This window comes from Malurus melanocephalus, unplaced genomic scaffold, assembly GCF_030028575.1.
Source record: "Malurus melanocephalus ecotype Western Australia unplaced genomic scaffold, MMel_1.1 scaffold_77, whole genome shotgun sequence".
NCBI classification, from domain to species: domain Eukaryota; kingdom Metazoa; phylum Chordata; class Aves; order Passeriformes; family Maluridae; genus Malurus; species Malurus melanocephalus.
Window position 1 is genome coordinate 2,353,288 of NW_026623309.1, and position 27,100 is coordinate 2,380,387.

Genomic DNA, 27,100 nt, shown 5'->3' on the forward strand with positions numbered 1-27,100 from the left:
TATATAGTTGTGGCTGGTACTTGGCCAGAGTTCCAACAGAAAGCTAGATGAAAGACATTGCTTTGTGAAATTAAAGGCTAATAAAGATTTTGAAACTTGCTAGGCATGAGAATATTAATTGCCTGGCTGATTTTCAAATGAGATCATTTTATCCTTTCTTTTATTTTCCCTGAAATTTGAATTCAGTGGTATATCCTTAGATGTTTTGGTGTCTGATTGTCCCAGTAAAGGCAGGAGAATGTATGTCTTAGCATCTGGACCTGTGTTGCTGCAGGCACTAGTKCTTGCTTGCATCTTTGTGGAGCTGGCTCTGCTCTGGGGCTGAATGCAGCTGTATCTGTATATCTATCTCTATCTATACATACRTACATTTCCAGTGTGCTTAAATTTATATTGCTGGTTGTTTCCAATACAGGCTGATGATTCAGGGTTATCGGASTCCTTTGGAAGCCAAGGATTTGTGGTCATTAAATAAAGAGGACAAATCAGAGGAAATAGTGCCAGGTTTGGCTAGAAATTGGGCAAAAGAGTGGTCAAAGACCAAGAGGTAAGTTCAGTTATCCTGGCTTTCAGTTCTGCCAAGATACAGAGGTTTAAAAGCTCAAGTTACTCAGCYTCTACTTAGAGGTATTTGTCATTTGTTATCAAACCTGCTTTTGTAAGGCCCATGTGGCTGCCTGTGTTTGTCCTTAAATGCACACAGAGCAGGAACCAAGTAGGGCATTGTGTTTCTTATTTATGAAAAGCTGCATCAACTTTCCCTTAGTCTTCCATGATCCAAAACTCTTTACTGTGACTTTTGATGTGTGAGTTTTTTTCCTCTGGAGAGAGAATGTTTGGACACAAACTTCTGTCATGTAATTTAGGAGCTTTGGCTCCCTCTGTAGTCACCAAAGCCTCGGGGAGGGTAGTTCAGGGTGTAAAAGTGAGCAGCTTATTCCTTTCTTTTGACTATATAGGGAGTCTGAGCATCCAAGCCAGATGACTAAAATTAGACTGCATGCCTGCAGTCTCCATTCTACTTTCATCATCCTTGGCTGCAGCAAATAGGARCACCTTTTCATTGAAGGAAAATTGCCTGCTTGCTTACAGTGTGTTTTACGTACAGCTTGTGCTCAGGACTTCAGAGTGTTTAGTTTAGCATAAGCCAGATGTGAGAAAAAATGTGTTCAGTCCATTGGGCATGTCTTGGCATAAATCTGGCTGCAGTTTTTTAACTCTGGTGATACAGTGAAGCCTTGATTTTGATTCTGGGTTCTATAATAATAACATCCTCTGCTTACGAGTTACAGYCCTATTCCTCATTACCCAGGGCAGACTTACAGGAGAGATTTAYAGGAATGTTACCCATCCAAGCAAAGAAAGCTATTTCTGAATGGCCAGTTAATTTAGTTATGTTGTGTGATTAAAATTGCTTCATGGCAAAACCCAGTTAAACTCGTAGGAATCATACTAAACAGCTCATTTACATCTCATTTGTGTAGTGTCCATTTTTCCAGTTGGCTTTATGCTTGAATRAAGGCTACATTCTATACCTACTCTTATTTCAGGCAGCCACCAAACATGGTATAYGCACCCAAAAAGCAGCAAAAATCAGGCGACTCAAATGGTGATGTGACAGAAGAGGCTGAAGCTTTGATTATAAAACCATCTGAGAAGAGCTCTGAAGCATCTYTATTCAAGGTGTTATACAAAACCTTTGGACCATATTTTCTCATGAGCTTCCTTTTTAAAGCTGCACATGATCTCTTGATGTTTGCAGGCCCRGAAATTCTGAAGTAAGACCTATATACTTTATCATTGTATTAAAAATGTGTGGACAGGATTTAAAATGTGCTGGTATTTTCACTTCCCAAGCTGTTTTGCCTTCAGCTGATTCAATAAGGCAGAGATGTTATACAAGGGAGAGACTATGGACAAAGATGATTTTGGTCCATTGGTTTTCAAATTGGAACATCATACAATAAATGTTTGACTTATGTTCCTTTTCAACACCAGGAAGCAAGGCAGAAATGTGATCAGCAGTAGCAGGAGAATTTACTCAGCTCTAACCTGTAATTATTTGGTGTCTACACATCCCAGTATGTGATGCCACAGAGAGCTAAAGGGCTGGGAGGGGTTGTAGCTTTGAGCTAAGAAGTAAACAACTGCAAGGGGTTGTCTTTCAGCTGGAGGGGATATCAGACTTTTCAGTATAGCTCTGAGAGRATGCTGTAAGTTATGTGTTACTTCTTGTTTCAGACTGGTATGTTGAGGAGGGAGTGAGGTATGCTCACATTGAGTGATCTCCAGTTTCTAAGAAGTGTGCTTAAGTGTTTTATCTAAGTGTGGTACTTTAGGTGCTTGCATGACCCCATTCAATGTTTGGAATAATCTAAGGTTATAACCATGACATTTGGCTTTGTTTTCCATCTATCAAGAGAGCTCATTTCTCTCCACAGATTGCTCCTCAACTTTGTAAATAACAAAGCTGCCCCAAACTGGCAAGGCTACTTTTATACAGTGCTGCTGTTTGTTTGTGCCTGTCTTCAGACAYTGATTCTTCACCAGTATTTTCATATTTGCTTTGTAACTGGAATGAGGCTCAAAACAGCCATTGTTGGTGTAATTTATCGAAAGGTAGGTGTTTCTTTAATTATGTAACAGTACTGTCACTGCAAATATGCAATATCTCTATCTGTGAGAATGCATCACATAAGTCTGAATAATAAGTTAGGAGACTCTATTGTTGATAGTATGCTGATTCCTAACTCTTAATAGAAATAAGAGCATGTCTAATTTATAAATAAAAGACTTAAAGCCAGGRCAGTTTTCTAATTTACTAGTTATATAGAAGCACAGAGTTAATCTGCTTCTTCTCACATCGGATAAGAAAGCTTGCCTCATTTAGACTTGGGGTGTGCAGTGCTTCAGTTGGTGCAGAAAATAAGATGCATCTACATTTGCAGCTTCACTTAGCAGCACCTAAGGGACTTAGCAGCAGTGCCACCTCACCTTAGAATAATCTGGAAGATTTTAGAAAACTGTGGACTGATAGCRTTGTGTGAGAAGATTGTGTCACGAGAAATGAAGATTCCATTCTTACACTAACACAAAAACATATAACSAACTGTAAATTATACCCCCAAGCAACAAAACTACCAGCTTTAACCCCAAATTTTGCTTCTTGACTTTAATTCAATATTAGCTTAAACCCAGCTGATTAATTCAAACTGTACAACTTGCATTTTGCGATGTACCCTCTAACAGGGCAAATAGAATATGAAGGAGGAAAACAGTTGCTTGTAATTTTTAAGAAGCTGTTCTGTAAAGCAGTTGAATTCTGTGAAGAAAATGCAAATAACTAAATCTGTCTTCATAGTGTTYTAATTGTTTTTTATTTTTGATCTATCTGCACATAGGCACTTGTTATCACAAATTCTGCTAGGAAGACTTCTACTGTGGGTGAGATTGTGAATCTGATGTCTGTGGATGCTCAGAGATTCATGGACTTGGCTACCTATATAAACATGGTTTGGTCTGCACCTCTCCAGGTGATACTAGCACTGTACTTGCTGTGGCAGGTGAGCATTGGGTGTTGTTTCCTGTTTTGACTTTGGCAATGTGCTGCTTCTATGCTGTTCAGACCCCTGGAGGGTTTGCAGCAGTGGGGGGAAAGTGCTGTTTGTTAAGGAACCATTCAGAGCTGCTTGTGTCACTGCTGTCAAGGAGGAAGGCAGGAGGTTCTGAATTTGCTATCTCAGTTCATACTGGGAGGATGCAGAGGAGAGCTGTTATCTTTTGGGGGACTGCAGCACCTGCAGTATCTCACTTGTCCYTTGATTTAAATAAAGGTGGTCTTGGTTCTGTGCTCAGAGAGTCGCCATATGAGATGTTGGTTTTTTTTCTAGTTCACACAGCACTGAGCTGACTCTTCTTCAGACGAAGAGAGAAATCAGCAAAAAGTGGAAAATATGAAAACATATTTGTGTATGTGTATAAAACCAGATMTATTTGGAGAGAGATATATGTACCTCTCTATGGGGGCTATATATGTATGCTTGTTTCAAAAGYCAAAATACAGAAATACTAACCTAAGCCTCTACTTGATTCTCTTCCTCTTCCCCCAAGTTTAAAAACCTGTTTCAGAATGATTTTCTGTAGTGTATGCAGTGGTTTGATGCAAGATTTTAAAATATGAGTTTGAATAAATGTTTACMATTATGTACTTTTCAGAATTTAGGTCCTTCAGTGCTGGCAGGTGTGGCTGTCATGATCCTTCTGGTTCCAATAAATGCTGTGATGGCAATGAAGACAAAAACCTATCAGGTTAGTACTTCATTATAGTGCTTTTAAGAAACATCTGTTCTTTGACTTGTTCCTGGAGGTTTTACCTTTTATTTTTTTTCTCCATCCTTTTATTTATCCCTTAAAAAAAGGGAAGGGGAAGAAGTGTCAGAGGTGTTGTGTATTCAGGATAAACAGAYTCATGTGTTTTTCCACCTTACAGCTTGTCTGTGCATAATGGTCTAATAATCTGCAGTAGAAAGCACGAAGATGGCACTTCAGCCAACTTCATGAGATGTSCAGTGATTGAATTGGAATTAGTTCAGTTTTTAACTTGCCTAAGTACTAAAGTGCAAATGTAAACTACTGTCTGCCTAATGAACCCAAGTGAATGAAATATTCATGTTTCCAGGATGTGTGGCTTGTTTATTTATTAATTTATTTTTTTGTTTTCTGGAGAGAYGAAGAAGGGGAAGTGTTAGCTGTTGGTTGTTTTTGATCCCTTKTTGATTTTATTTAGAAGAAATCAGTTTGTTGCAGAGAGTGCACGTAAATAAGTGTAGACTCAAACACAAGTTTTCTCCTGCAAAAGCTACTTCCARCAGCCCCACCAGGTGCTCTGTGGTACATACTTCACTACTAACTGAAGTTACTGAATGTCAGAGGACATTGATATATTTAAGTGAAACTTTTTAGTTCTAGGAGTTCATTAACACATACCACAGCATTTGGTTCTTGCAGGGGAGAAGTTGGGATACCTGGTCTGCCACAGCCATCCTGTCACTGCTCTGGGGTGCACTGGTACCAGTGCCTGCTGCTGGCTGCCTGTGCCCTCATTAAAATATTTTAGGAAGATGGAAACTTAAGAATGGCTGAATGGAAAGCTGTTTGCCTTAGTACACCATCAAAAATTCATTGATAATGCTGAAAATGAAGCCAAATCAAGTTTGGTCTAAGGTTAAATGCAAGCTACACATCTTATAGTGACTTTYTTTAAAACTGCATATTGAACCTGAGTCCCAGGGCTCCCTGGCGCAGGGTCAGTCACACTTAAAGCAGTGCCACGATCRTTTTGATCTTGGTTTGGATTTGTAGTTACATGAAGCATTCTTTTAATTGGTGTAAAACGTCTTGTTAATTCTGCATATTTGTTTGTTCAGATAGTATCTCAGATTTCCTGCTTGCGAAGCTAGTAAGCTTTTGATGATAATGAGGTAAATTTGCCATTGCAAAATACAAAGCTCAGAACTTTGAGGTTCTGCCAAGTATTGTGCTCTGTTAATTATTTTTTGCAATGTTGTTTTTAGGTGGCTCAAATGAAGAGCAAAGACAACAGAATTAAGCTGATGAATGAAATTCTCAATGGGATTAAAGTTCTGAAACTTTATGCTTGGGAATTAGCCTTCAGAGAGAAGGTATTAGAGATCAGACARAAAGAACTCCAAGTCCTAAAAAAATCTGCTTACCTTGCCGCAATGGCAACCTTCACTTGGGTTTGTGCTCCATTTTTGGTAAGTGAAACAAATCTAGAAGTATTCTCTCCTTTTTGGGACTGTACTTTCCMAGGCAGCACTTGAGGACTTCTTTTGGTTTCATGTTTTAATGAGTTGGGGARTCAAAATGGCCTTCCAGAGTGGTGGATCATYGATCTCTTRGGCTCCACTTCTCTAGGAAAAGGCRCTGTTTTCTTTGAAATTGAGTAATATCCAAGCTGGATGCGTTCTAGAAATGAATGCCCAAAGTATTGGAAAATAAAAAGCTTCTCTGCATCCCCTCTTATTTTTCATAGAGTACTTGAGGAAGGTGAAATGTACGGTCAGATTTAGAAGAGCAAAATCTCTTATTTCTTATTCAATCTCTTGAGATTTCTCAAAATCTCTTTATCTCAATTTCTCTGATTCTGAGAGCAGCAGGTCCTTACATGACAGTTGCTGATTCAATGGGATGTTGTGCTCCTGRAGTGTCTCTGGCTGGGGCTCTCCCAGCATCTGTTTAAGAGCAGTATGGAAGAGGCAAAACCCTTGTGTAGCCTGAGATGGCTTCAAAAGCTTATTTGAAAAAAATAAAAATCCATGATATGCAAAACATCTCTCCTGTGTTTGTGGTTAGCTTACATTTCAACTAATCCAAGGAAGAGGAGAGAGAGTTCACATGGGAATTGGTTCAGACCCTATTAGAACAAGGGGCCATTGCTGTTGTCCGCAGAAGCAATTAAAAGCCATGACTACATTAGGATAAAATATGTGCTGTTCCAGTTGAAGGTGTTTAAGTGTACTTTCCAGTCTCAGATTCCTTCCCTGCAAACATTTTTAGTGTTTACATTATGCTCTGGGCRTGATGAAAGGCAGAGAAGCAGTGTCCTGGCTAGGAAGCATCAGCTGCATTCTTAAGTGAATGCTTTTCTAAAAGAAGTCTGAGATTATCTCAATGGAAATATGTTATTAAATGAAATTTCTAAATAAAACTCTGCAGGTGAATTCCCTAATGCTGTTCTATGGAGCCTGAGAAGGCAGATTGGTGTAATGTGTAGCTCTGTTCCAGCACAACCAGGGAATGTGTGGTGCTGGCTCTTCAGCATCTCGRTTCTTGGATTTTTGGGGTTTTCTTGTGTATTCTGCTGAAGTTCTGATGAAAAAATTACTGCAAGTGCCTACTTGAAAGCACTTTTGACATTCAGAACTGTCATTTCCTCTACTCCTTCCCCTGTTTCCATGGCTAGGGYTTTTAAAAACATTCTTTAATAACAGTGTCAGGGAACCACTGGTTTTGCAGTACCTCCCCTGCTGCTATGTGTGCTGACAAGGGTGTGTTTCAGACTAATTGCTGGTAACACAAGTGTGCAGACATGCTGCTTGTGAGGTTATTCTTTGGACCCTGTCTTGTTTTTGCTCTCCATGGGAGGGCTTTCTCCCTGGGATATGGTTGTCTAAACTAAGGGCTGTACAAACAAGCTACTGTACGAGGCACAGCTGAGTCAGCTGCTGCACCAAGAACAATACGTGTCTTCACAGCAGTCACATTTTTAACAGAAATACTGATGTCTTCAATGGATGCTGTGCTTAGATGAGACTGTTCCTTTGGTGGAGAGCTAATTGTTTCAAGTCTTTTAGGAGGGGGGATRCCAAAGGTTTGTCTTACCTTGATTTCTTGTTTTAAGTGGCAGCCTGTGGGAAAAAGCTGCTGGATCTTGTGATACACTGAGCTGTGAGTGGTGTTATCATGGAAGAAAATGCTATGAAGGGAATAGTTCTGAAAGTAAACATCTTGGTTTTATTTGGTTTAATTTTAATTATTGCATTAATATTATTTTCATTTATAATTTATTCAACATATTTAAAAAAATATATGGATTGTTTGAATTCTTTATGATCCATGATAACAATGGTTTGATATAATTTCCCTGTTCAGTATGGAACTTAAACAGTTCTCAACAGAAAAGCTTAGTTACTAAAAGACTTCATCTTTGTAGTGCTGTAACATTTTAAATATCTTGGAAAACGGTCTGTCCATTATGAAGTGGGCTGTATTTAGAAATCTAGGTTGTATTAGTCTCTACAAAATATAAAACAGATTAGTATTGAGGTGCTTCTAACTTTATTGTCAATAAGTGTTACTTATCCAATATGTGATGCTGTGAGGAGTGCTTTAAAACTGAGAAATCAGGAAAGCCCCAGTGTGCTTTCTCGCCTCCCCTTCTCCTGCCCCATGACCACAAATCACATTTGTGATTTCACCCTTGCTRAGTGAAGAAAGTGAGCCCTTAACACTTTTTCTAAGAGGAGCCATCAACTTCTTTTTACAACAGTAGATTTAAATCATAGGTTTGTTTTGCAAAAAGTGTTGTCAGGAACAAGAAAGTTACCAGAACATTGCTCTTGCTTTGATTTATAGTCTTCTGAATCTGATTTTCAGATTGTGTAGTCCTGCCTTGGTGGCTTTAAGACATTGCCCTCACTGTGACCCTTATGCTCTGTTTCAGGTTGCCCTGTCCACATTTGCTGTGTATGTCACCATAGACAAGAACAACATCTTGGATGCTCAGAAGGCCTTTGTTTCTCTGGCATTATTCAACATCCTCAGGTTTCCACTGAACATGCTTCCTATGGTCATCAGCAACATAGTAGAAGTAAGACTTTAGTCTTTAGCAGGTGTTTCTGTGCAGAAGGAGGCCTTGGGTGAACAGATGACATTCCCCTGCTTAGAGAATTTCTGGGGGAGGGGATTCAGCCACCCCTGGAAGGGAGCCTGGTGGTTGCTGTGAGTTAAATGCTGTGCWAGTGAAATAATCCCACTTGTGGTGGATGGGTGTTCCTGGCATCACCCATATTTCTTGTGGTTTGGGAAGTGAAAGGTTGATGACTATCCAAGAAGCTATGCAGTGGATTTAAGGAGGGGTTAGGAGTGCATAATAATGATACAATGTGTATGTGACACCAAAGAATGAGCTCTTAAATGTAACGAGCAGAGTATAAATGATTTTGCATCTTTTTTCCATGCAGGCCAGTGTCTCCTTGAAGCGCCTCAGGGTGTTCCTGTCTCATGAAGAATTAGATCCAGACAGCATAGTGAGGGGTCCCATCAAAGAGGGTGAGTTTCTTTGCCTGTTGAAAATCTGTCTGTACAGGCTTTGGGTGGTTTCTTTTGCTTTCTATAACAGATTTACTGCATTTTTTGTGGATTTCATTGATAAATTTAAATCAGAAAACAGAGARGGGAGTTTGTAAAAAGAAAATTATATAAAGGTTTTACTTCCTTCTCARATAGTTTCTTTCCTCTCCACAGCTGACTTTGCAATGCTGGAGATGCAGCTCAATCAGTTGGAATTTYTGTGTAGATGACARTCATGTATCTCCTGGTTACTGAATMAGTGTAACCTTGGAACTTCTGCTGTCTTGCTAAATTCAGTAAAGTTTGGTATGCAGTGGGTTGTTGTACTTCTGAAAAAGTAGCTTCACACCTCTGCTCATGTGTGTTTAGATTGACTTGTGTGGTTGGATCCAGAGCACAAAATTTAGCTGCTTGCATTGGTTCTTTTATAAATACGAGTTTTCTGTTTGCAGCTGAAGGGTGCATTGTTGTAAAGAATGCAACATTTAGCTGGGCCAAAACTGATCCTCCCTTGCTGAACAGGTAAGAATTGGTACCCTTCATTCCACTCGGTAATCTCGCTGCATCATAAATTTGGATTTGAATTACAAAGTACATGTGGAGAAGAGTTTGTTGCCTTAAAGAAATAYAGAGAACAGATGTTATGTGCTCTATTTTTTATAAATCGAGGAGGGATTTGCAGTGTGTTGCATTTATGGAATGCATTTGGAAATAGCAAGAGGTGTAGGGATCAAGGAAGAGAAAGCCCCAAGGGCTTGCAAGCTCTTGCTCTGTGCTGCAGATGGGATGAGCTCCATCTAGAGGGTGTAGCCAGCTCAGCCCCTTGCAGTCATTTCTGCTCCCTCCTGTTTGCCCGTGTCCTCAGGCTCCCTTTTACAGCTTGATTATTGCTGTGCTCTGCTGTCCTTGATCCCGTGCTGCAGAAAGAAAAACAGTGATGCAGCTACAAGCTGTCTCTTCCCTGTGCCCTGTTCCCTTGCTTAACTTTGCCTGCTTTTTCYTGGGCCACAAACAGCAAATTCTTTGGGACAAAAATGTTGTATTTACATTTGTGTTTATAGAATGCTTGAGAGAAATCTTAGCAAGGTTGAGCCACAATGCTCTTTTTTCTTTTTTTTTGTCTCCCCTTTTTGACTAATTACATATTAAGATGTTGTGTGCTKTCTGAATGGGAGGTTTGGATTTTCAAACAGTTAAAATTTCAGTGCTGAGTCAGTATTTGCAATGGGTGTTCACATTGTACCTGGTTTTAAATGGGCAGTTTAATTGACTGTTTAACTACTGGGATGTGTCAGCAAGCAAGGCTGAATGATGTGCTCTTTATTTCAGCATTAAATTCACTGTCCCTGAAGGCTCCTTGGTGGCTGTTGTTGGTCAGGTTGGCTGTGGAAAGTCATCACTGCTGTCTGCATTACTGGGGGAGATGGACAAAAAGGAAGGCTACGTGGTTGTCAAGGTGTGAAGAGTTGTTCAGCTATTTGTGGGTATTGCCAGAGGGATTCTAGATTGCTGTCGGAGGGGAAGAGACAGCCTTTCAAAGAAATGCACATTTTAGCCTGATTTCCTGACAAACCATGTGCATGGCTTAGCCTGCACTCTGTATCATTGCCTATTAAGCCTTGACCTARCAGCACCCAGATCAGTTGGTGTCAGATTTAGCCACATTAAAYAATGGAGGTTTCAAAGGTGAGTGTTCTGGTGAATCTTGTTAGCAGCTGGGTAGGAGGTGGGGAAACSCTGTCACACATTCTCTGAGGAAAAGCAATATTGGGTCCTATTTTCTTAGACATCAGAGAACTGCAAGAGGGGGTGCACCCAAAGTCCCAAACATGGGAAAAGCTGCTGTTGCAGTTTGTGCTTTCTTAGACATCAGAGTTGTACAGAGCTCACAGAACAAAAATGACCTTGAAAGAAAAYAATTTTAAGATTAAAACAAATATGTTGCGTTTAAAAGACTGGGTTTGGCTGCCTCCAAAATTGTTGTGGAAAAACAAAGTCCTTGAGATCTGAATGACTAATTATTAGTGTGGAAAGAGAAGGCAGAACTGATATTCAAAGCAAAATWCTCCACATTATCCCAGTCTTTTCCTTTGAAGTGGCATTTATGTGAAAACCACTTCCTCTGCTTTTTGCAGAAATCTCTTGGCAGGGGTGCATTTGTTAAACACTTGCATTCCAGTTTAAACTCTTAGGCTGAACATAATTTATAATGATATGAAAAAAGTAATGACTTTTGACATGCAGTAATTGTGTAAACATTCTCTAAACAAATGTTTCCTCCAGGTTTATGTTAATCGTATTTTGTTTGAAGTCCTTTCTTTTCCACCAGTGCTCTTTGTTGCATTCACTTGTAGAGAGGATTATAAAAATAACATTTTGGAGGAGGCGGTAGCCCAAGAACTACTTTGTGCAGTTTGGAAATGACCATAGGTAATTTGTGAGGTGATTAACACTGCCTGCCTCACAAAGCCCTGCTGTGCTCTGACTCTGTGTGCAGGCTCTTAGTCTAAAGTACTGAATAAGGAACTTTATTTTTCTTGCAGGGCTCTGTAGCCTACGTTCCTCAACAAGCCTGGGTCCAGAATGCAACTCTGGAAGATAACATTATCTTTGGAAGGGAGATGAATAGGAGCCGGTACAAGCGTGTGATTGAGGCTTGTGCRCTGCTGCCTGATATAGAGATTCTTCCTTCAGGAGACAAAACAGAAATAGGAGAAAAGGTATTTAATACCCACTCCACCATTACAGTGCTGTTGCTTGTAGTTAAGGCTGTGTGACTTTTATTTTTACTTTATCTTGAAGTTGTATTGAATTTAACACATTCGGAGCAGAAATCCTCTAGAATAAAGAGGCACTTTTGAACAGCTTGTTTTCCTTCTCTTTGGCCTTAAAGGGAAGGAAATGTGTTCTCATTTACAGATATAAAACTGTCCTGTAATGACAGTTTTTAATTGTCTCTAAGTTGCCATGGTCGTAGAGCAGAAAAATATATAGAAATGGGAAGAGAAAAATCTTCASAACACTTCAGTTACATTAAAAACAAGCAAGCACCTCTCCAACCCGAATGCCCCCCCAAAATCCAAACCACAATTCATAAAAACAACCACCACCTCAAATCTGGCCCTTGGTTACCAGAGCAAAGTGGTGTGGATTTTGGAAACTTGCATGGCTGTTGTGATGCTGTGGAAGCAGGGCCCTGTGTCCTGTACCAGGAGCTGACAGGGGGTGTGTGTGTGGCTGGGGGTGCTCTGAGCTGATCCTCTCCAGGGGCTGGGGTTTGTGCTTTGCCTGCTGTCTGGGTAGAGGTGGGTATAGCTCCCAACTGACCATAGAACTGACAGCCCCACCTGCAGTAAAGATGCAGCTTTAGCTTCCTTTTTGGTCAGCAGGCCAGTCAAATTGTAGGGTGTGAACAGAGCTTGTTTTTTAAATCAGCACTGCAGAAAGGCAGCTGAGAAGAAAAGCAGTCTGTGAATGTGCAGAGTTAGGTAGATCAGTCAGGGTTAATTGCTTTACAAGACTAGCAAACACTATAAACACTATTTTTTTTTTTTTTTTGCTAGCCCTTCCCTAACAATGAGAACAGAATAGATGTGCTTCCTTCCAAGAGGATTTTGACTCATTGCTTGGGCTATTATGGCAATGAAATTGTTTGTAGAGATCTGTTTCATGCAATGCTGAAATTACTCTAATTTAAATAAGCCACCTATGACTTKTGTCTTTCATAAACTGCAGCAGGACATCTTCTTTGAGCTGTASATAAAGGATCATGTTTTCTTGTTTCCCCAGGGTGTGAATTTGTCTGGAGGACAGAAGCAGCGAGTCAGCCTTGCTCGAGCAGTTTACTGCAATGCAGATGTCTATTTACTTGATGATCCTTTATCAGCTGTTGATGCTCATGTTGGGAAACACATTTTTGAAAAAGTCATAGGACCAAAAGGAATCCTGAAAAATAAAGTATGTCACAGTGCATCTAAAGAATGCTTTTTCTTGGCTGAGTTCAAATGATTCCAAGTTTGTCAAGTTGCATATTTAGACTTGTTTTTCTGATATCTGAAAAATGAAAGGATTCTTCTGCAGTTTTTAGAGAATGTTTATAAAACCCTTAGATTTTTGTATTGGAAGGTGCTTTGGTTTCTGTAATTCAGAATTATTTAATGGAAAAATCAAGAAAAGGACAGTATTTTTTCTTAGAGATGCTGCATGCCTRTCCCTCATTACTACTGCATTATACACAGAATTCAAGCAGTAAAGAGCAGTAGTCCAGCCATGGTATTCACTAATCTGAGATAATAGAAACCCTTTATTTTTCTTTTGCCTTTTAGACTCGGGTTTTGGTAACCCATGCAATCAACTATCTGCCTCAAATGGATACAATTCTGGTGATGACTGATGGAAAGATCTCTGAGATGGGCTCCTACCAGGAGCTGCTGGAGCAAGATGGGGCTTTTGCTGAGTTTCTTCGTACATATGCTAATGCTGACCAAACCATGGAGAACAGTGGTAAGCTCACAAATAAACTCTCTTGGCATAAGTTGGTGTCTGTCATTTTGAGGGAGGCCTGTTAAAGGAAAAGTAGCTGTACTGGTAGGAAAGTTAAAAGAATTTTGGTTCTTATTTATAAAACTTTTATTTTATTTTTTGTGATTGCCTATGTAAGTAGAGATGCTTACTCTTGAGGGCATTGAAGGTTGTGAGGTTAAACACATGTTCTTAAAATTAGGACAGTATGTAACAGATCTGTAGTAAAATTTCCTCTCAGTGCAGGATTCAGATTGTAGTGAGACTGCAAAAGGCCACCTGGGGTTTCTACACCCTTCCTGTCTCTGTTAAGATGCATCTTCTTTATGCAATTAATTCYTTTGGGGATGGGCAGGAGGAAGAAGCAGCTCAATGTTCTAGCTGCTGTCCTTGACTCCTGCTTCTGCTTTACAAAACAGCTGTAGAGCTGCCCTGCTACAACARTATACCTCAGATTTATTTTTCTTTTATCTACAGACAGTTGCAGTATTGGATTTTACCATGAGAACTTAGTCTTTGCCTCCAGCCTTTTTTCTTCAGTGGCTTGCCTGTGGTGATTTCCTGGCAGTCCTGCTGAGAAGTGCCAGGGGTACCTGCACTGTGCTGGCTGGGGTTGAGCTGTTGACYGGTGTTTGGTGGCAGATGTTGAGTGCTGCAGAGCTGGCTTTGGGAACAAGGAGGGCCCTGACCCACTTCGTGCTTCATCTTTCATTTGGAAAACTGGGGGTTCCCTCCCATTCCATAGAGGGAGCACAGAGGTGTTTTTTGGTATACTCCTCATGTGTCCAGAATGGAAATGGTGGCTGCATCACCTGCACTGATGGAGCTGGAAAATGTTAGAGGTGTTGAATGGCAAGGAGTTTCTGGTGCTCATCTCACAGTTCCTTGTGGGAGGGCTGTGATGGTTTGCCTTGCTCTCTGAAGCTCTAGGACCCAGGCTGGTACCATACTGCCCCTAGAGTCTGAGGGGCAGGGTTTGTTTCYTGCATGTGCAAGGTGGCATCTTCTCCTGAGTCCCTCTTTCAAGGAGTTGGCTTTGGGGATGATCTGTCATCTTGAGGCTCAAGCTCAGGCTGCCCTGCTGTGAGCTAGCATTCCTCTTGGAGGGATCTCATGGTAGTCCCAGTTGTTGCTCTGCTGGTTTGGGTGGATGCTCTAAACAGCAAATGCTGCATTGGTGGGTGTCTCACTGTGGAAAGCCGTGTGGGAAGARATTTTGTGGGAGCAGAATCAGGTTAACTTCTGTGTATTTTCTGTAGGTGCTTCTGTAGCTACTTTGGGCACAGTCAGACTCGTTGCAGTCTTCAGTGTATGCGGAATTTGTAGGCAAATGAACTTTCTCTGTGGYTCCCTAGGCAGTTAACAAGTTGACTTTAATATGAAGATTTACCTCATTTAACAGCCTTGTTCTTTTAGTCTTTGTCTCCTCCCATTTTCAAATGTGGAAAAGTAGATTTTGAAATCCTTTTCATTAAACTAAATTACTTTATTTTTCCRTTTAATAACTGAATGTTCTTTTTGAAAGTTAGCCAGTGCTTTATCTTTTGCCATGGTTCTCTGCTGTTGTCTTCTAAGAGGCATTTCTAACTTGAGTACCACCCTGGTGATCTGGAGGGGATTGCTGTATCACAGGGTTGGCCTTTTTGCAGCAAATTTGTTCATCAGTTCTAATCAAGTGATCTTCTGCAGTGGTAAAAAGTGAAAGATGGAGGCATTGTTTGTCTGATTAAGAGGGATAMCATTAATGTTTATTGAATGTGTAAAAGGTTGCTATTAGTAAGAATCACGGGCTCTTGGATGAACTCTGTGATGGGAGTCAGTCTGCCTTGGAGGGTGTCTGCACACCCACTTTTAAAGGGAGGCTCCCTCCTGTCTGAGGGTGTGTTGGCAGCCTGAGAACACTGCATTGCTGCTTTCTGCCTGGAATGCATCTGCTGCTTCAAGGGTGGAAAAGCCTCTCCTCCTCCCCAGACCCTGAGGTTTGGCTGCAGCTCTGGCCCCTGTTGCCTTCCAGCCTTTCTCTCCCCAAATTTGGAATTCCTGAGGGTTACCTCTGCCTGTGTGCTGCACTGCTGCCTGTCCCATCCTCAGCTTCATATGATTTCTTCTGTGTGTGGGAAAACTGTCTTTGTGGCTTGGGATTAAAAATAGGTCCATTTCAGCAAATTTGATTCTGCCTTRGGTTTTGTGGTTTAGGTTATTCTGCTTGGATATGTGGTTGTAAAGATTGAAAATGGTAGAGTGTGTTCTGGAAAAAAGGTTAATTATATATGCTTTTAGAGTCAGACCCTTCATTAGAAGGAGCGATTCAACCTCTGGAAACAGGTAACTGTTTGCCATGTGGCTTTATACTATTCGTGCTTGTCTTGGAGTAATCTGAGTAGCTGCAATTTATTTACAAGAGGCTGAGTCATTGTTAGAAGAATTTTATCWGCGCAGTAGAAGGTGTTTGCATGGTTTGCATGTCCTTGTTTGTGTGAGCTGCAGCAGTTGGTGTGGCAGCTTGTGGGGARCTCGGCAGCAGCAGCTCTGTTCTCAAAGGCTTCCCTGAGGAAACTTGAAATTAGCTTTAAAGGTACAYCCTGGACCTAGAGATGTAGTGAGTRTACTGAGAGATACATCGTTCAGGATTGAGCCCTGAGGGTCCCTTTTGTTCTCAAATGTGTATTCAATACTCACAGCTGTTCCTTTTTATAATTTCTGGGTGGGCTTACACCCTAAGTGCATATGTCAAATTTGCTGTGGCAGTCTCGAGCAATTTTTGCTCTCAGAGCTAAAAGCAGTATGAACAAGAAATCTTTGTAGCTTACAACATGAAATAAAATTTGAGCTTTTAGGGGAGGATGGTTTATTTGTGGTTTTGTTTCCTTCAGCAGTGTTCTAAAGCAGTATGYAGCTGGAATGCTTGCTGTTTTTCATGTGGGAACCTTTCAAAACAAATGCTGTCAAGTGCTTAAAATAACCTGCAGTCCATCTTGGTTTGATCTTATTCACGTAAATAAGAGCTAAATAATTGAACGTTTTCACATTTTCTGCTTTTTGTCTTTTTAAGACCCTACTGAACAATTTATCTTAGGGTTTTTAGAGAATGAGCCAATATTCAGTTTGCAGACACAGAAGGAAAAGCAGTCCACATTCAATGTGTTGATGATCTATTTTATGCATATATTTTGCTKTAGTATAAAACCATGAAAATGTCACACTCTAGATCTAGACAGATTTTCGTGAATATCTYTTGAATATATTCAGGTGGGTATCTTTGCATAAACTATGCCTAGATCCTTTACAAATGCAAAGCTCTTTGCTGCAAATTCCAAATTAACTTTCATAAATKAAAATAGAGTTCCATTTACTGGTAGTTAATTTTTTTAGGAGTCGGACATTTGTTTTTTATGAGGAAAATTGACATAACCTGAACTTCTTTTTACTCATGACCCAGTATTACACTGAATTAAATTGCTCAAAAAAGGTTAATATTTCAAGCTGACAGGTTTTCTGGAGGGTTTTGGACAATTGCCTRGTGTGTGCTGCATCTTGGTACAAGCGGGATGTTGCAGGATAACAACTCATGGGAAGATGTCTGCTTTAATTAATCTGATTCCTACAGTTGTCTAAAACACTGGGCTTTTGCACATTTCTTCCTTTTGAACTTTGCAGGAAGACTCAAAGTTACTAGCACATGCCTRCTATTCTTACAGCTTCACCCCATCATTTATAGAATGTATTCTCATTGCATTTTAAAATAAAAATAATTTTTAAATATGTGCAAGCTCTGGTGTGAAAGGGAGTGGCTGGAGTGTTGGGTTTGTTTCCATGGAGTGAGTCACATGTGACTTGGTATTGCATGCTTGAACATAAAGTATGTCCTCATAATTATATGAAATWATTACTGACCTACATTTGCTAGAAAAATAAATGTTCCCTATCTTGGCAATTAATCCTGTTGGAGGYTGAACTAARCTGATTTGTTTACCTGGTCCWTTTTCTGTCATTGTCTGTAAATACTTGTGTTCCCTGCTTTGTTTGCACATCAGGACTGCAACTGGCAATTAGGATTGAAATGAAATGCTTGTGTCTCTTTGTCTGACCATTTTCCCGTGTTTTTCACCTCCTCAGATACAAATAGTCCATCTGCAAAGGAAGGCAARCCTCTAGAAAATGGAGTCCTTGTGAATGAAGGCCCTGGAAAGTTGATGCATAGGTGTGTGTTTTATTTATTTATTTTCCCTCTTGCCCCCCGATCCTTTCACTCCAGCCATTCAGATGTAGAAAAACAGTGAATTTGATGGTTGTGCTACTTGTTAGAGGAATATACATAATGCTGGATCCATCAGCCTGAGAAAGGCAAAGCTGTAGCTTCTCCATGGCTCCAGGTCCAACACAGGAAATGCTCCAGCAGTCACCTGAAACAGCCCCATAAACACAGCACCCCGTGGCCTCATCCAGGGCCCTCTCTGGCTGAGCAGGATGAGGTTTGCCACTGGGAATACATTACCTGTGTCCATRCAAGAGGGATCTCTGCAGTCCCTCAGTCTGCCTGGGGGCTGCCCCTGGCTTCCAGGTGCTGGCACGTGGCATTTGAACCTCTGGGGCTGCAGCCCCACTCCAGGTTGGTACAGACTGTTGCACATTCATGTCTGCACACACACAGCTCTCATCGTATTCTTTCCATGTGAAGAGATTCTGGTGTTGTAGCAAGACACTGTGGGTTTGGCTTTCATGAAAGGGAGAGTCTTTTATTGTCTGGTGCAGCTTTTCTACATGTTCCCAAGGCTTCTGCATGTGGCTGCTGTCAGGTGGGTTTAAGTGCCACGTGGACCTTTAGTCTGACCTAACACAGCTGCTATTATGCTCTCAATCACTCTGATTGTACCTTTCCAAAATCATCTCCTGGTCTGTGCCTTATTCTTACTGTGCTCTAGAGACACTTTTTCTAGAAGCTAATGAGTGCCTGGGAATTAAATGGCCTGTTTTATTGTGAGTGTGGGTACCCTTTTTGCCCTCCAGCAGCTGCTGTGTGTCTGATGATGGGGTTTGGAAAGGCTGACCTTAATGGTCACAAAGCATTTTTCATTCTGTAGTGTGATTGTGCAACCAAGGCTTCTTTATGTGGCTGTTGGTACCTGAGCATGGGTTCTTGGGAGCTGAACACCCTCAGGGAGGATTAGGAGGGTGCATTGAGGGGAGGAGGGAGGCTGTAATAACCTCTGGCCCTGTGATGGCTGGTTAGATGTTGCTGACTTGGAGCTGTGGACTGTTAAAGCCTATTTGTGAGGTGATCACCTGTCCTGTGGCAAGATAAGACTGAAAAATAAATGTCTTCAAACAGGCAGCTCAGTAACTCTTCAACGTACAGCAGAGACACTGGGAAGCCACAGCAYCAGAGCAGCACAGCAGAGCTGCAGAAGCCACTTGCTGAAAAGAATTCCTGGAAACTGACGGAGGCCGACACAGCAAAGACTGGGAGGGTAAGGTCTCCAGTTCCCACTTCTGTGCCCTCTTTCAGTTCTGGAAAAATCTGTTTGAGAAGAAAATAACTCCTAAAGACCATGTAACTGGTGTGAGAATGTGCTGAGTGAATTTTTGAACTTGCTGCTTTGTTGTGTAATGCTTGATGGAAGTGTTGCTGTGCCCTCTGCTCCCAGACCTGAGCCCCACGTTTGCCTGTGGAAAGAATGTCGAMACAAAACTTTGGTCTAAGATGATGTGCCTGACCACATCAAAGTTTAGAAGGAGAAATGAAAACCTTGCAGCTATTTCTTGGAGAGAGGTTGTGACAGATGAGGTGACCTAATGAAAGCTGCCCTTCACTGTAAGGAGCTGCAATTGACTCAGATGAATTTAAGCCAAGTTTCCACTGTGGRCACAAGTATCTTAATCCCAGGATACCCAGGGTTTTTTGAGAAACCTGAGACTGAGGTTCCTGGGAAAGTGGCAGTTGTACCTCCTAGCAATGTTGCTTGAATCCAGGCTTGGAGTGCTTGCTGTTGGTTAAAGATAGATCATAGGATACAAGCCATGTGGAGCAAGGGTTGGCTTAAAGGCTTTGTAATCTTGTGGTACAAAGAGAGAGCCAGAAACTGGAACTCCTCAGTGAAGTTCTTGGCTCTGCTATTGATGTTCTGTGTTACTTCAGGCAGCTCCCTCCCTGCTCCTCCCTTCCCTTGACAGGGGAAGGATGATGTGTGCCTGCCCTGAGGGGATGTTGGATTTGGCATGTCTCTGTGGAATGCTTTGCAGCGTGTGTTCCCAAGCAGTGGCTCTCTAGAGTGCAGCTGCTGTGTTGTCATGGCCTGATGGAGGGATACTGGCTTTAAATAGGCATTGCAGAAGCAGGGGATTGCTGGCTTTGAAACTTAACTACAAAATGAATATTTCTCTTGTTCTTCCATCTTCAGGTAAAGGCAACAGTGTACTGGGACTACATGAAAGCAATTGGACTCTTTATGTCTTTCTTGGCCATTTTCCTCTTTATGTGTAACCATATAGCCTCCCTGGCTTCCAACTACTGGCTAAGTTTGTGGACAGATGATCCAGTTATCAATGGGACCCAGCAGAACACAACTCTCAGACTGGGAGTATACGGAGCACTGGGAATTTCTCAAGGTTTGCTTGGTCTTGTGTATTTTAAGATTTGCTGATTCAATGTTGCTAATGCTCTTGGTGCCTGTAGCAGCATTTTGTTATGGATTTGAGTGTGGGTTTTTATAGAAAGATGAAAGACCTAAATTTAAAAAGAAAGCAAGCAAACCAACCTATAAAATTACTCAGTTAGTAAATGTGTTTTTTCTTTCATTTCTACGAAGTGAGAAGTGTTTYGCTGGCTGATGAGTCAGAATTGTGACAGAATGTCTGATGGAAGGAGTGGCTCCTTGGCCTGCCAGCAGACTGTGCAGGGGCAGCTTGGCACAGGAGCCCATGGCTGTGCTGCATCCCTGCAGCCCCAGCCTGGCTCAGCTGCCCTGACTGGGGTTTGCTCTGGCTGCTTGTGGCTCCACCCAGGGCATTGTGGGGAGATTGCTTCAGTGATGTTTTGTTTTGTGTCATCCTTGTGGTTTAGAGTTTGTTTGCTGTGAAACCCAACACCCCAAATGCCGCACCTCAGAATTGCCGTGAAAATCCCACAATGAAAAATAAATGCCAAGTGAGAATTCAGTGATTTTTACTCAGAAAAAGTATTCAAATATTACACAAATTTTTGTAATGGAGAAGCAACTTTTGCGTGAAAGGAATGTAATGTTTTCACTGATCTTATTTTTTTTTTAATTACTTGATGTATTTGCTGAGTCTACCTGAAGTGAACCCTAGTTCTCAGGATTATTGTGCTACAGACCTGCTAATGCTAAATGCTAACCAAATGAGGAAAATGTTTTGTGTGAGAGGTGGCAGCAGTTRAAAACGAGTCTCTTTTGTAGGTATTGCTGTGTTTGGCTACTCAATGGTTGTGTCGATAGGAGGAATATTTGCATCACGACACCTGCACCTGAACCTGCTGCACAACGTCCTCAGGTCTCCCATGAGTTTCTTTGAGCGCACTCCCAGTGGGAACCTCGTGAACCGTTTCTCCAAGGAGATTGACACCATTGACTCCACCATCCCACCCATCATCAAGATGTTCATGGGCTCCACTTTTAACGTCATTGGGGCTTGTATCATCATTCTGCTGGCCACACCTATAGCTGCTGTCATCATCCCACCTCTGGGACTTGTCTACTTGTTTGTGCAGGTAAGGGCTGTGAGCTGGGCAACCAGGACCAGCAGTCTCATCCTCTGTTATTTGAGATAGTTCTCACTCTCTACCAGGAAGGATTTTAATGTGTTGGATTTCAGTCATGCTTGACTGACTGTGCTTTGCATGGTGTACTGATAATCTGACATGAGCAGAGCATTTCCTTCCTTTGTCAAGTGTCAAATGACTTCTGTGCAGAAGTAAATCCTTTAATGCCTACACAGACTTTATTAAAAATGCCATTGGATTTAGTGGCAAWTTTTGTACAGTTTGTTGCTCAAAAACCTATGGACTTTTCAAAACTTCTTTCCAAGCATGAGAGTAGCCTTTAGGGGGGTATGTGTGTATTGCTCATGTGCCTGTTTCATCAGATTATTGTCTACAGAGCAAGAGATTGGATGGCAGCCTTTCACTCTTCACTCCTGTGTGGGCAGGGTGTGCTTGCTTCACTCTGGCTTTACTCCTGGAAACTGGTAGAGCATACACAGAGCGAAGAGAAGCAGCTGGGTTTTGACTTTTGCTCTTGAATTAGCAAATCCAATTGGCTGCATTAGTAAACCGTAAAGGTGGTGATGTGTGTATTTTTTACTGTTGAACTAAACCTGTTGATAAGAGAAAGGAGAAAATGGCCCTGTCATGAGATGGGTTGATTGACAGTTGTTTAAAGGCAGGAGAGTGCATGCAATGGTCTTTTAGGCCTAAAGTGTTGGAGAAGGTTTGTATTTCCACATGTAAATTGAATCTGTCACTAACAGCCCAGAGGGCAGGGAACTGTTTGATTCCCCTTGTCTTTCCAGACACAGTCTGGATGTAACCACAATTGTCATCCTCTGATTTGCAGAGGTTTTATGTGGCCACTTCACGGCAGCTGAAGCGTCTCGAGTCTGTCAGTCGCTCTCCTGTGTATTCCCACTTCAACGAGACCCTGCTGGGAGTCAGTGTCATCCGAGCCTTTGAGGAGCAGAAACGTTTCATCAAGCAGAACGACATGAAGGTGGATGAGAATCAGAAAGCTTATTATCCCAGCATTGTTGCAAACAGGTAACAGTGGGGCTGCAGCACTGAGCTGCTGTTATCTGGGGGGATGTGAGCTGGCTGTGCTCCTCATCCATCACAGCTCTCAGCATTGCCCAGGGGAGGGAAGCCTGTGTAGATAAGTAGGTTGCACAGATATTTTGTTTAAATTTCTATGATGAAACTTGATTATTTCTGAATCTCTCATCTTTCTGAGAGYTCCTGCCTTGCTCCTGGGTTATACTCTTTTAAAAGTTTTGATTTATTGATCYCAATATTCAGGAAGCAGTTGTAATTAAGGCTGGAATTTATGCACCTGAAATGTTCATTAATTGTAGATGCCTCTAGGTTCATGTGCTGCTGAAGCAGAACCTCGCATACCTTACAGTGCCTGTGACACTAGCAGGACATACATGCCTTACAAAAAAAGGATGACAGACCATTTCTTGTCCACATCCCTAATCTCTGTGGGTGAACAGCTGAAAAGATGCATTTCTGTGCCTTGCAGGTGGCTGGCTGTCCGTCTGGAGTACGTGGGGAACTGCATTGTCCTGTTTGCAGCATTGTTTGCAGTGATTGCACGCAACAAACTCAGCGCAGGGCTGGTTGGCCTCTCAGTGTCCTACTCACTGCAGGTAATTTTACCTTTTCTAAAAAGAGTGAAACTTCTGAAWTGTTGGACTGCATCAGAAAGTCAGAGCCCTGATATGGCTTTGGATGGAAAACACATAAAAGGAACATATAAATAACTGCAGATAGTATCTGAGAAGATGCTGGGAAGTTTCTTCTGTGCCTTCCCTGTTTGAAGTGATGTGGCCAAGTTGTCTCATCCCCTGCATCTTAAAGGCATTTAGACTTTCCTCCTGTCCAGTTCTGATTACCTGAAGTCTTGCCTGTGTGGATGCATTCCATGAACTTGCAGTGCTTTGGTTGTTTTGTGGTTTTTTTTTTTATTGGAGGTCATTTACTAGGTGTAAACTGCTCCTTGACATCTTTCCTTCTTGCAGATTACAGCTTACTTAAACTGGCTGGTCCGCATGTCATCTGAGCTGGAAACCAACATTGTTGCTGTTGAAAGAGTCAAAGAATATGCTGAAATGGAGAAGGAGGTACACTGAGTTGTCCCCCACAATTGTGCAAATCCATGCCCTGTTCTGAGGTCTCAACTGCCCAGTGAATGGGTTGGAAGGAGGGCCTGTGCTCTGAGCAGAGGAATGGGATGGAGTTCAGGGCTGTGGGTGCCTGCCAGGGACAGGCTGGGTCTCTGYGGGAAGTTCCTGTCAGTGCTTTTGKGGTTTATCCACTGATATTTACACTATTAGTGTAGGAAGTAGATATTTACACTATTAAGCTATTTAGGAAGTGTGCTCTTATGGGCTAAGCAGCGGGGCTGTACAAATGTTTTGGCTTCCTAAGTCTTTAAACATTATGTTTTTATTGGTGTTTCCCTTTTTGCTCTCAGTAAGGGTAATAAAGAAGTTTTACTTTTTTATTTGTTTTGATTCAAACCACATAACTCATTTTATCTGCAGTTATTCCCTTTATGGTCACAGAGTTCCCAGGGCTTCTCTTCGCTTTGCCTGTCACTTGAACCTGACCTGAGTCACTGTTTTTGCAGCCAAACATTATGAAGACCCTTCCTAGAATTTTTTCTTAAGTTCTGGTAGCAGACCAATGATTATGCATTTAAGAGCCTTTTTATTTGGCACTGGCAGTGAATGCAGTGGGGTGTGTTCTTTCCTTTCTCACCTCTGTAGGAGGCTGAGGCAGCAGATTTTTACCAGTTCATTAATGTTTTAGTCTCAACYAGTTGCACATGTGGCTGCTGCCCCAGAGGTTTCCTTGCTGTGGTGGGTCTGTACAGAAGATTGTGTGAATGTGTGCTGCTTGCATGGTTCTGCCAGTGGCAAGAGGAAAGAATATCAAGCAAGCAGGACTTGAGGTAGCCAAGCTTTGGCTAGACACACCACTTCATCTGTCTTGAGACAACTCTCTCCCTCTCTTCTCATCACAGTTCCTTTTGCAAATGACATGCTAAGGATTTACCTTCATTGCATCGTRTGATTGCTCTGAGCCCCTGCTGGTTGAAGCAGGAGCTGATCAGAGGTGTTTGTGTGGCTCTTTCAGGCTGAGTGGAGCATTGAACAAACGGCCCCAGCCAGCACCTGGCCCGAGGAAGGGAAGGTGGAATTCCGAGGCTATGGTTTGCGCTACCGCCAAGATTTGGATCTGGTTCTGAAAAACATCAATGTTACCATCAATGGGGGTGAAAAGGTAATGACTCTGAACTCACAGCAGAGTGTTGCAGTTCATAGAGGTGCATGCATAAGCAAAAGAGAGGTTTAACCCTGTCCTGTTACATGCCTGGGGTTCTTAAGCACTAGAAAAGCCTCTGTGGAATCAGCCCTGTTTTAAGTGCAGATGTTGTGGGCTCTCAGCCTTTGCAAGGTGTGTTCTGCATTGGATTAAGAGGCACTGTTGTGTGGGGCTGCCAAGTATCATTTGGCCTGGATTCAGTAGGAGGTGAGGTTTATCCTGTCTGCTCTCCCCTTCCCACGGAATTTTGCTGGTTTGTTTGCCGTAAGCAAAGAGGAGTAGATTGCGGAGAGATTAAATTAATTATAAGCTCAGGAAAATAGGCTGCAGTTAGAGAGGGGAAGCCTGATTTCAGTGAGGCACAGGTTGCAAGGTGAGACTGCAGGCAAAAATGGGACTTCAGAGCAGRTTCTGTGGATCTGGCCAAGCTGATCTTAGTGTTTCTGCTCGTGCTTCCTTGCTGTGCACTCACACGTGTCCCACCCCAGTCCTGTGTGGATTCTCTGGTGTCTGTTAATAGTGTGATCTTGCACAGCAGCATAAAAGGTAGCTATGATAGATCTATTATCCAGCTTTCTTATTTGTGGTAGCCAACTGGGCATTTGTTTTCTCATGAGTGCACACTTTCTGCCCTATGGATATGGGCAGAATGCTAGCTCAAGTGGTTAGAAYGGGTTGATGGCAAGAAGTAGATCAGCCAACCAATGTTGCAATCTTTTATATTTATCTTTTAGAAAGAATTGATCAAGACTTCAGTTTAACTGGGAAGCAAAACAGTGTGAAACTGAGTGCTTTTAGTGTGTATATAAGCCCAAAAGTATGACAGCCTTTGGAAAATATGTCACTTTTGCATGGAAATGCTTGGAAATGCTTTAACTCTTTCCCAAAGTAAGTTGTTCCTATATTCCTTCCCAACAGATTGGAATAGTTGGAAGAACAGGAGCTGGAAAATCCTCGCTTACTTTAGGTTTGTTTCGGATTAATGAAGCAGCTGAAGGAGAGATTATTATTGATGGGATTAATATTGCAAAGATAGGGCTCCATGACTTGCGGTTCAAGATCACCATCATCCCTCAGGTAAGTGCAAAATCGTGCCACTACCAGAACTCCTTGGGCAACAGTGCTGGTTCCATAACGTACTGACTGAGGAGAAAATTGTTACTCCTCTGATCTGTGCTGTGAAATTGAGCCACTTCACCTCGCTCTTTCATGGACTGAAAACCAGGCTTTTTTCCTTAGGCTGGTTTCAATTTGCTTGTGCCAGGTAACAAGTAGGAGCTTGGCTGTGGCTGAGCTGTGTTGTGGAAGCAAAACCTTGGCCTCTGGACTCAGGAGCTGATGAATGCTGCAGACAGCTCAGCCTGAGTGGGAAGGGCTGATCCCAGCTGAACACCTACCTGGGATCCTTTTGTGACCTGGGCCCAGTGTGTGCAATGCAGTGCTGTCCTCTCTGAAACCTGTTCATGACCATCCCAGCCTAGCTCAGCTGTGGGTTTGATAGTCCTAAACACTTGGACACACAGCTTTATAAACATTGGATTTAGTCTCAAATCTGTTTGTTCTTACTGTGTAGCCTTTATTGTTCTGATTTAAAGTAAGACTATAAAATGTGATGTTATGAATTACCATCGCAGTGTGTTGGCAAAAACAAATGAGCTCACTGGAAAGAGCACCAGTTCTTTTGGAAGCCTGGGGGGACTTTGCTTTCCCCTTCTGACTGCTTTGCATCAGTATTTCCAAAGTGGTATTTCTTCCTGTCCAAGGAAAAAAAAAAAAGCAGTAATTTAATTCATACTGCAGCTGAAGAATTTTGAAATATTTACAGATGGTGGAATTTCCTAAGAAGTGAAAAGTTGGCCTAGTTGTCCCTGCTGATGGAAGGTTAAGCTGGGAGGGCCTTTTTAGCTTAGTGATCCAGTCAAAAGGAAGTTGGCTGGGGTTTGGATGTTTGGTTTTGTTTGTTTTGTTGGAGATTTTTTCTGAATTCATGAGTTACTGACTAATGGAAAGGTCTGCACTGCAAGAATCTGCAGCGGGCAGAGGTCAGGCCCCCAAGAAGCACAAGGAATAAGAGTGAGGGAGAATAACTTACTGGAAAAAACAGAGCTTTCAGTCCTAAATTCAGTCTATTAGCTTGCTTGCAGTTGCATCTGTAGATGTTTCCTTTTGTTATCTAAGAAATACTTGTGGAGCACTTGCCATGTCCTGTGTACATTGTCAATTGCCTCTTCCCTTGACCAGGATCCAATCTTATTTTCTGGCTCTCTGCGTATGAATCTTGATCCTTTYGACCAACACTCCGATGAAGACATCTGGAGGTCATTGGAATTGGCTCACCTGAAGAACTTTGTATCATCCCTTCCTGATAAACTCAATCAYGAGTGTGCTGAGGGTGGTGAGAACCTCAGGTAGGTCACTGAACTGTGCTTGGGAAATGCCCCCCAGCCCTGTGGGACASATTGGGGAGGGAGCTGGAGAATTCTTAACACATGACCAGGCAATCTACCAATGAAGTTTTATTCAACATGATTTCAGCTCTTGTGTTTTGGAATTTCAAATAATTTAAGAAATATTTGGAATGGTCTGAGTTTTGTCAGCTTGGGCAGCCTTGGAAAGCATTTTAGCAGCAGCATTTATTCTAAGGAA

General features: G+C 41.9%; 1 protein-coding gene across 1 annotated transcript in view; it reads left to right on the forward strand.

Moving 5' to 3' along the window:
* Nucleotides 1-27,100, forward strand: part of ABCC1 (ATP binding cassette subfamily C member 1) — a 48,164-nt gene that overhangs the window by 17,779 nt on the left and 3,285 nt on the right. Inside the window, 23 exon segments of the mRNA XM_057367337.1 lie at nucleotides 416-547; nucleotides 1,551-1,778; nucleotides 2,442-2,619; nucleotides 3,402-3,563; nucleotides 4,216-4,308; nucleotides 5,574-5,777; nucleotides 8,246-8,392; nucleotides 8,766-8,853; nucleotides 9,327-9,396; nucleotides 10,204-10,330; nucleotides 11,418-11,594; nucleotides 12,664-12,831; nucleotides 13,200-13,377; nucleotides 17,512-17,596; nucleotides 18,725-18,863; nucleotides 19,794-20,001; nucleotides 20,811-21,121; nucleotides 21,966-22,165; nucleotides 22,647-22,773; nucleotides 23,146-23,247; nucleotides 24,266-24,412; nucleotides 25,373-25,531; nucleotides 26,696-26,862. Of these exon segments, the coding sequence (XP_057223320.1) occupies nucleotides 416-547; nucleotides 1,551-1,778; nucleotides 2,442-2,619; nucleotides 3,402-3,563; nucleotides 4,216-4,308; nucleotides 5,574-5,777; nucleotides 8,246-8,392; nucleotides 8,766-8,853; nucleotides 9,327-9,396; nucleotides 10,204-10,330; nucleotides 11,418-11,594; nucleotides 12,664-12,831; nucleotides 13,200-13,377; nucleotides 17,512-17,596; nucleotides 18,725-18,863; nucleotides 19,794-20,001; nucleotides 20,811-21,121; nucleotides 21,966-22,165; nucleotides 22,647-22,773; nucleotides 23,146-23,247; nucleotides 24,266-24,412; nucleotides 25,373-25,531; nucleotides 26,696-26,862 (3,597 nt within the window).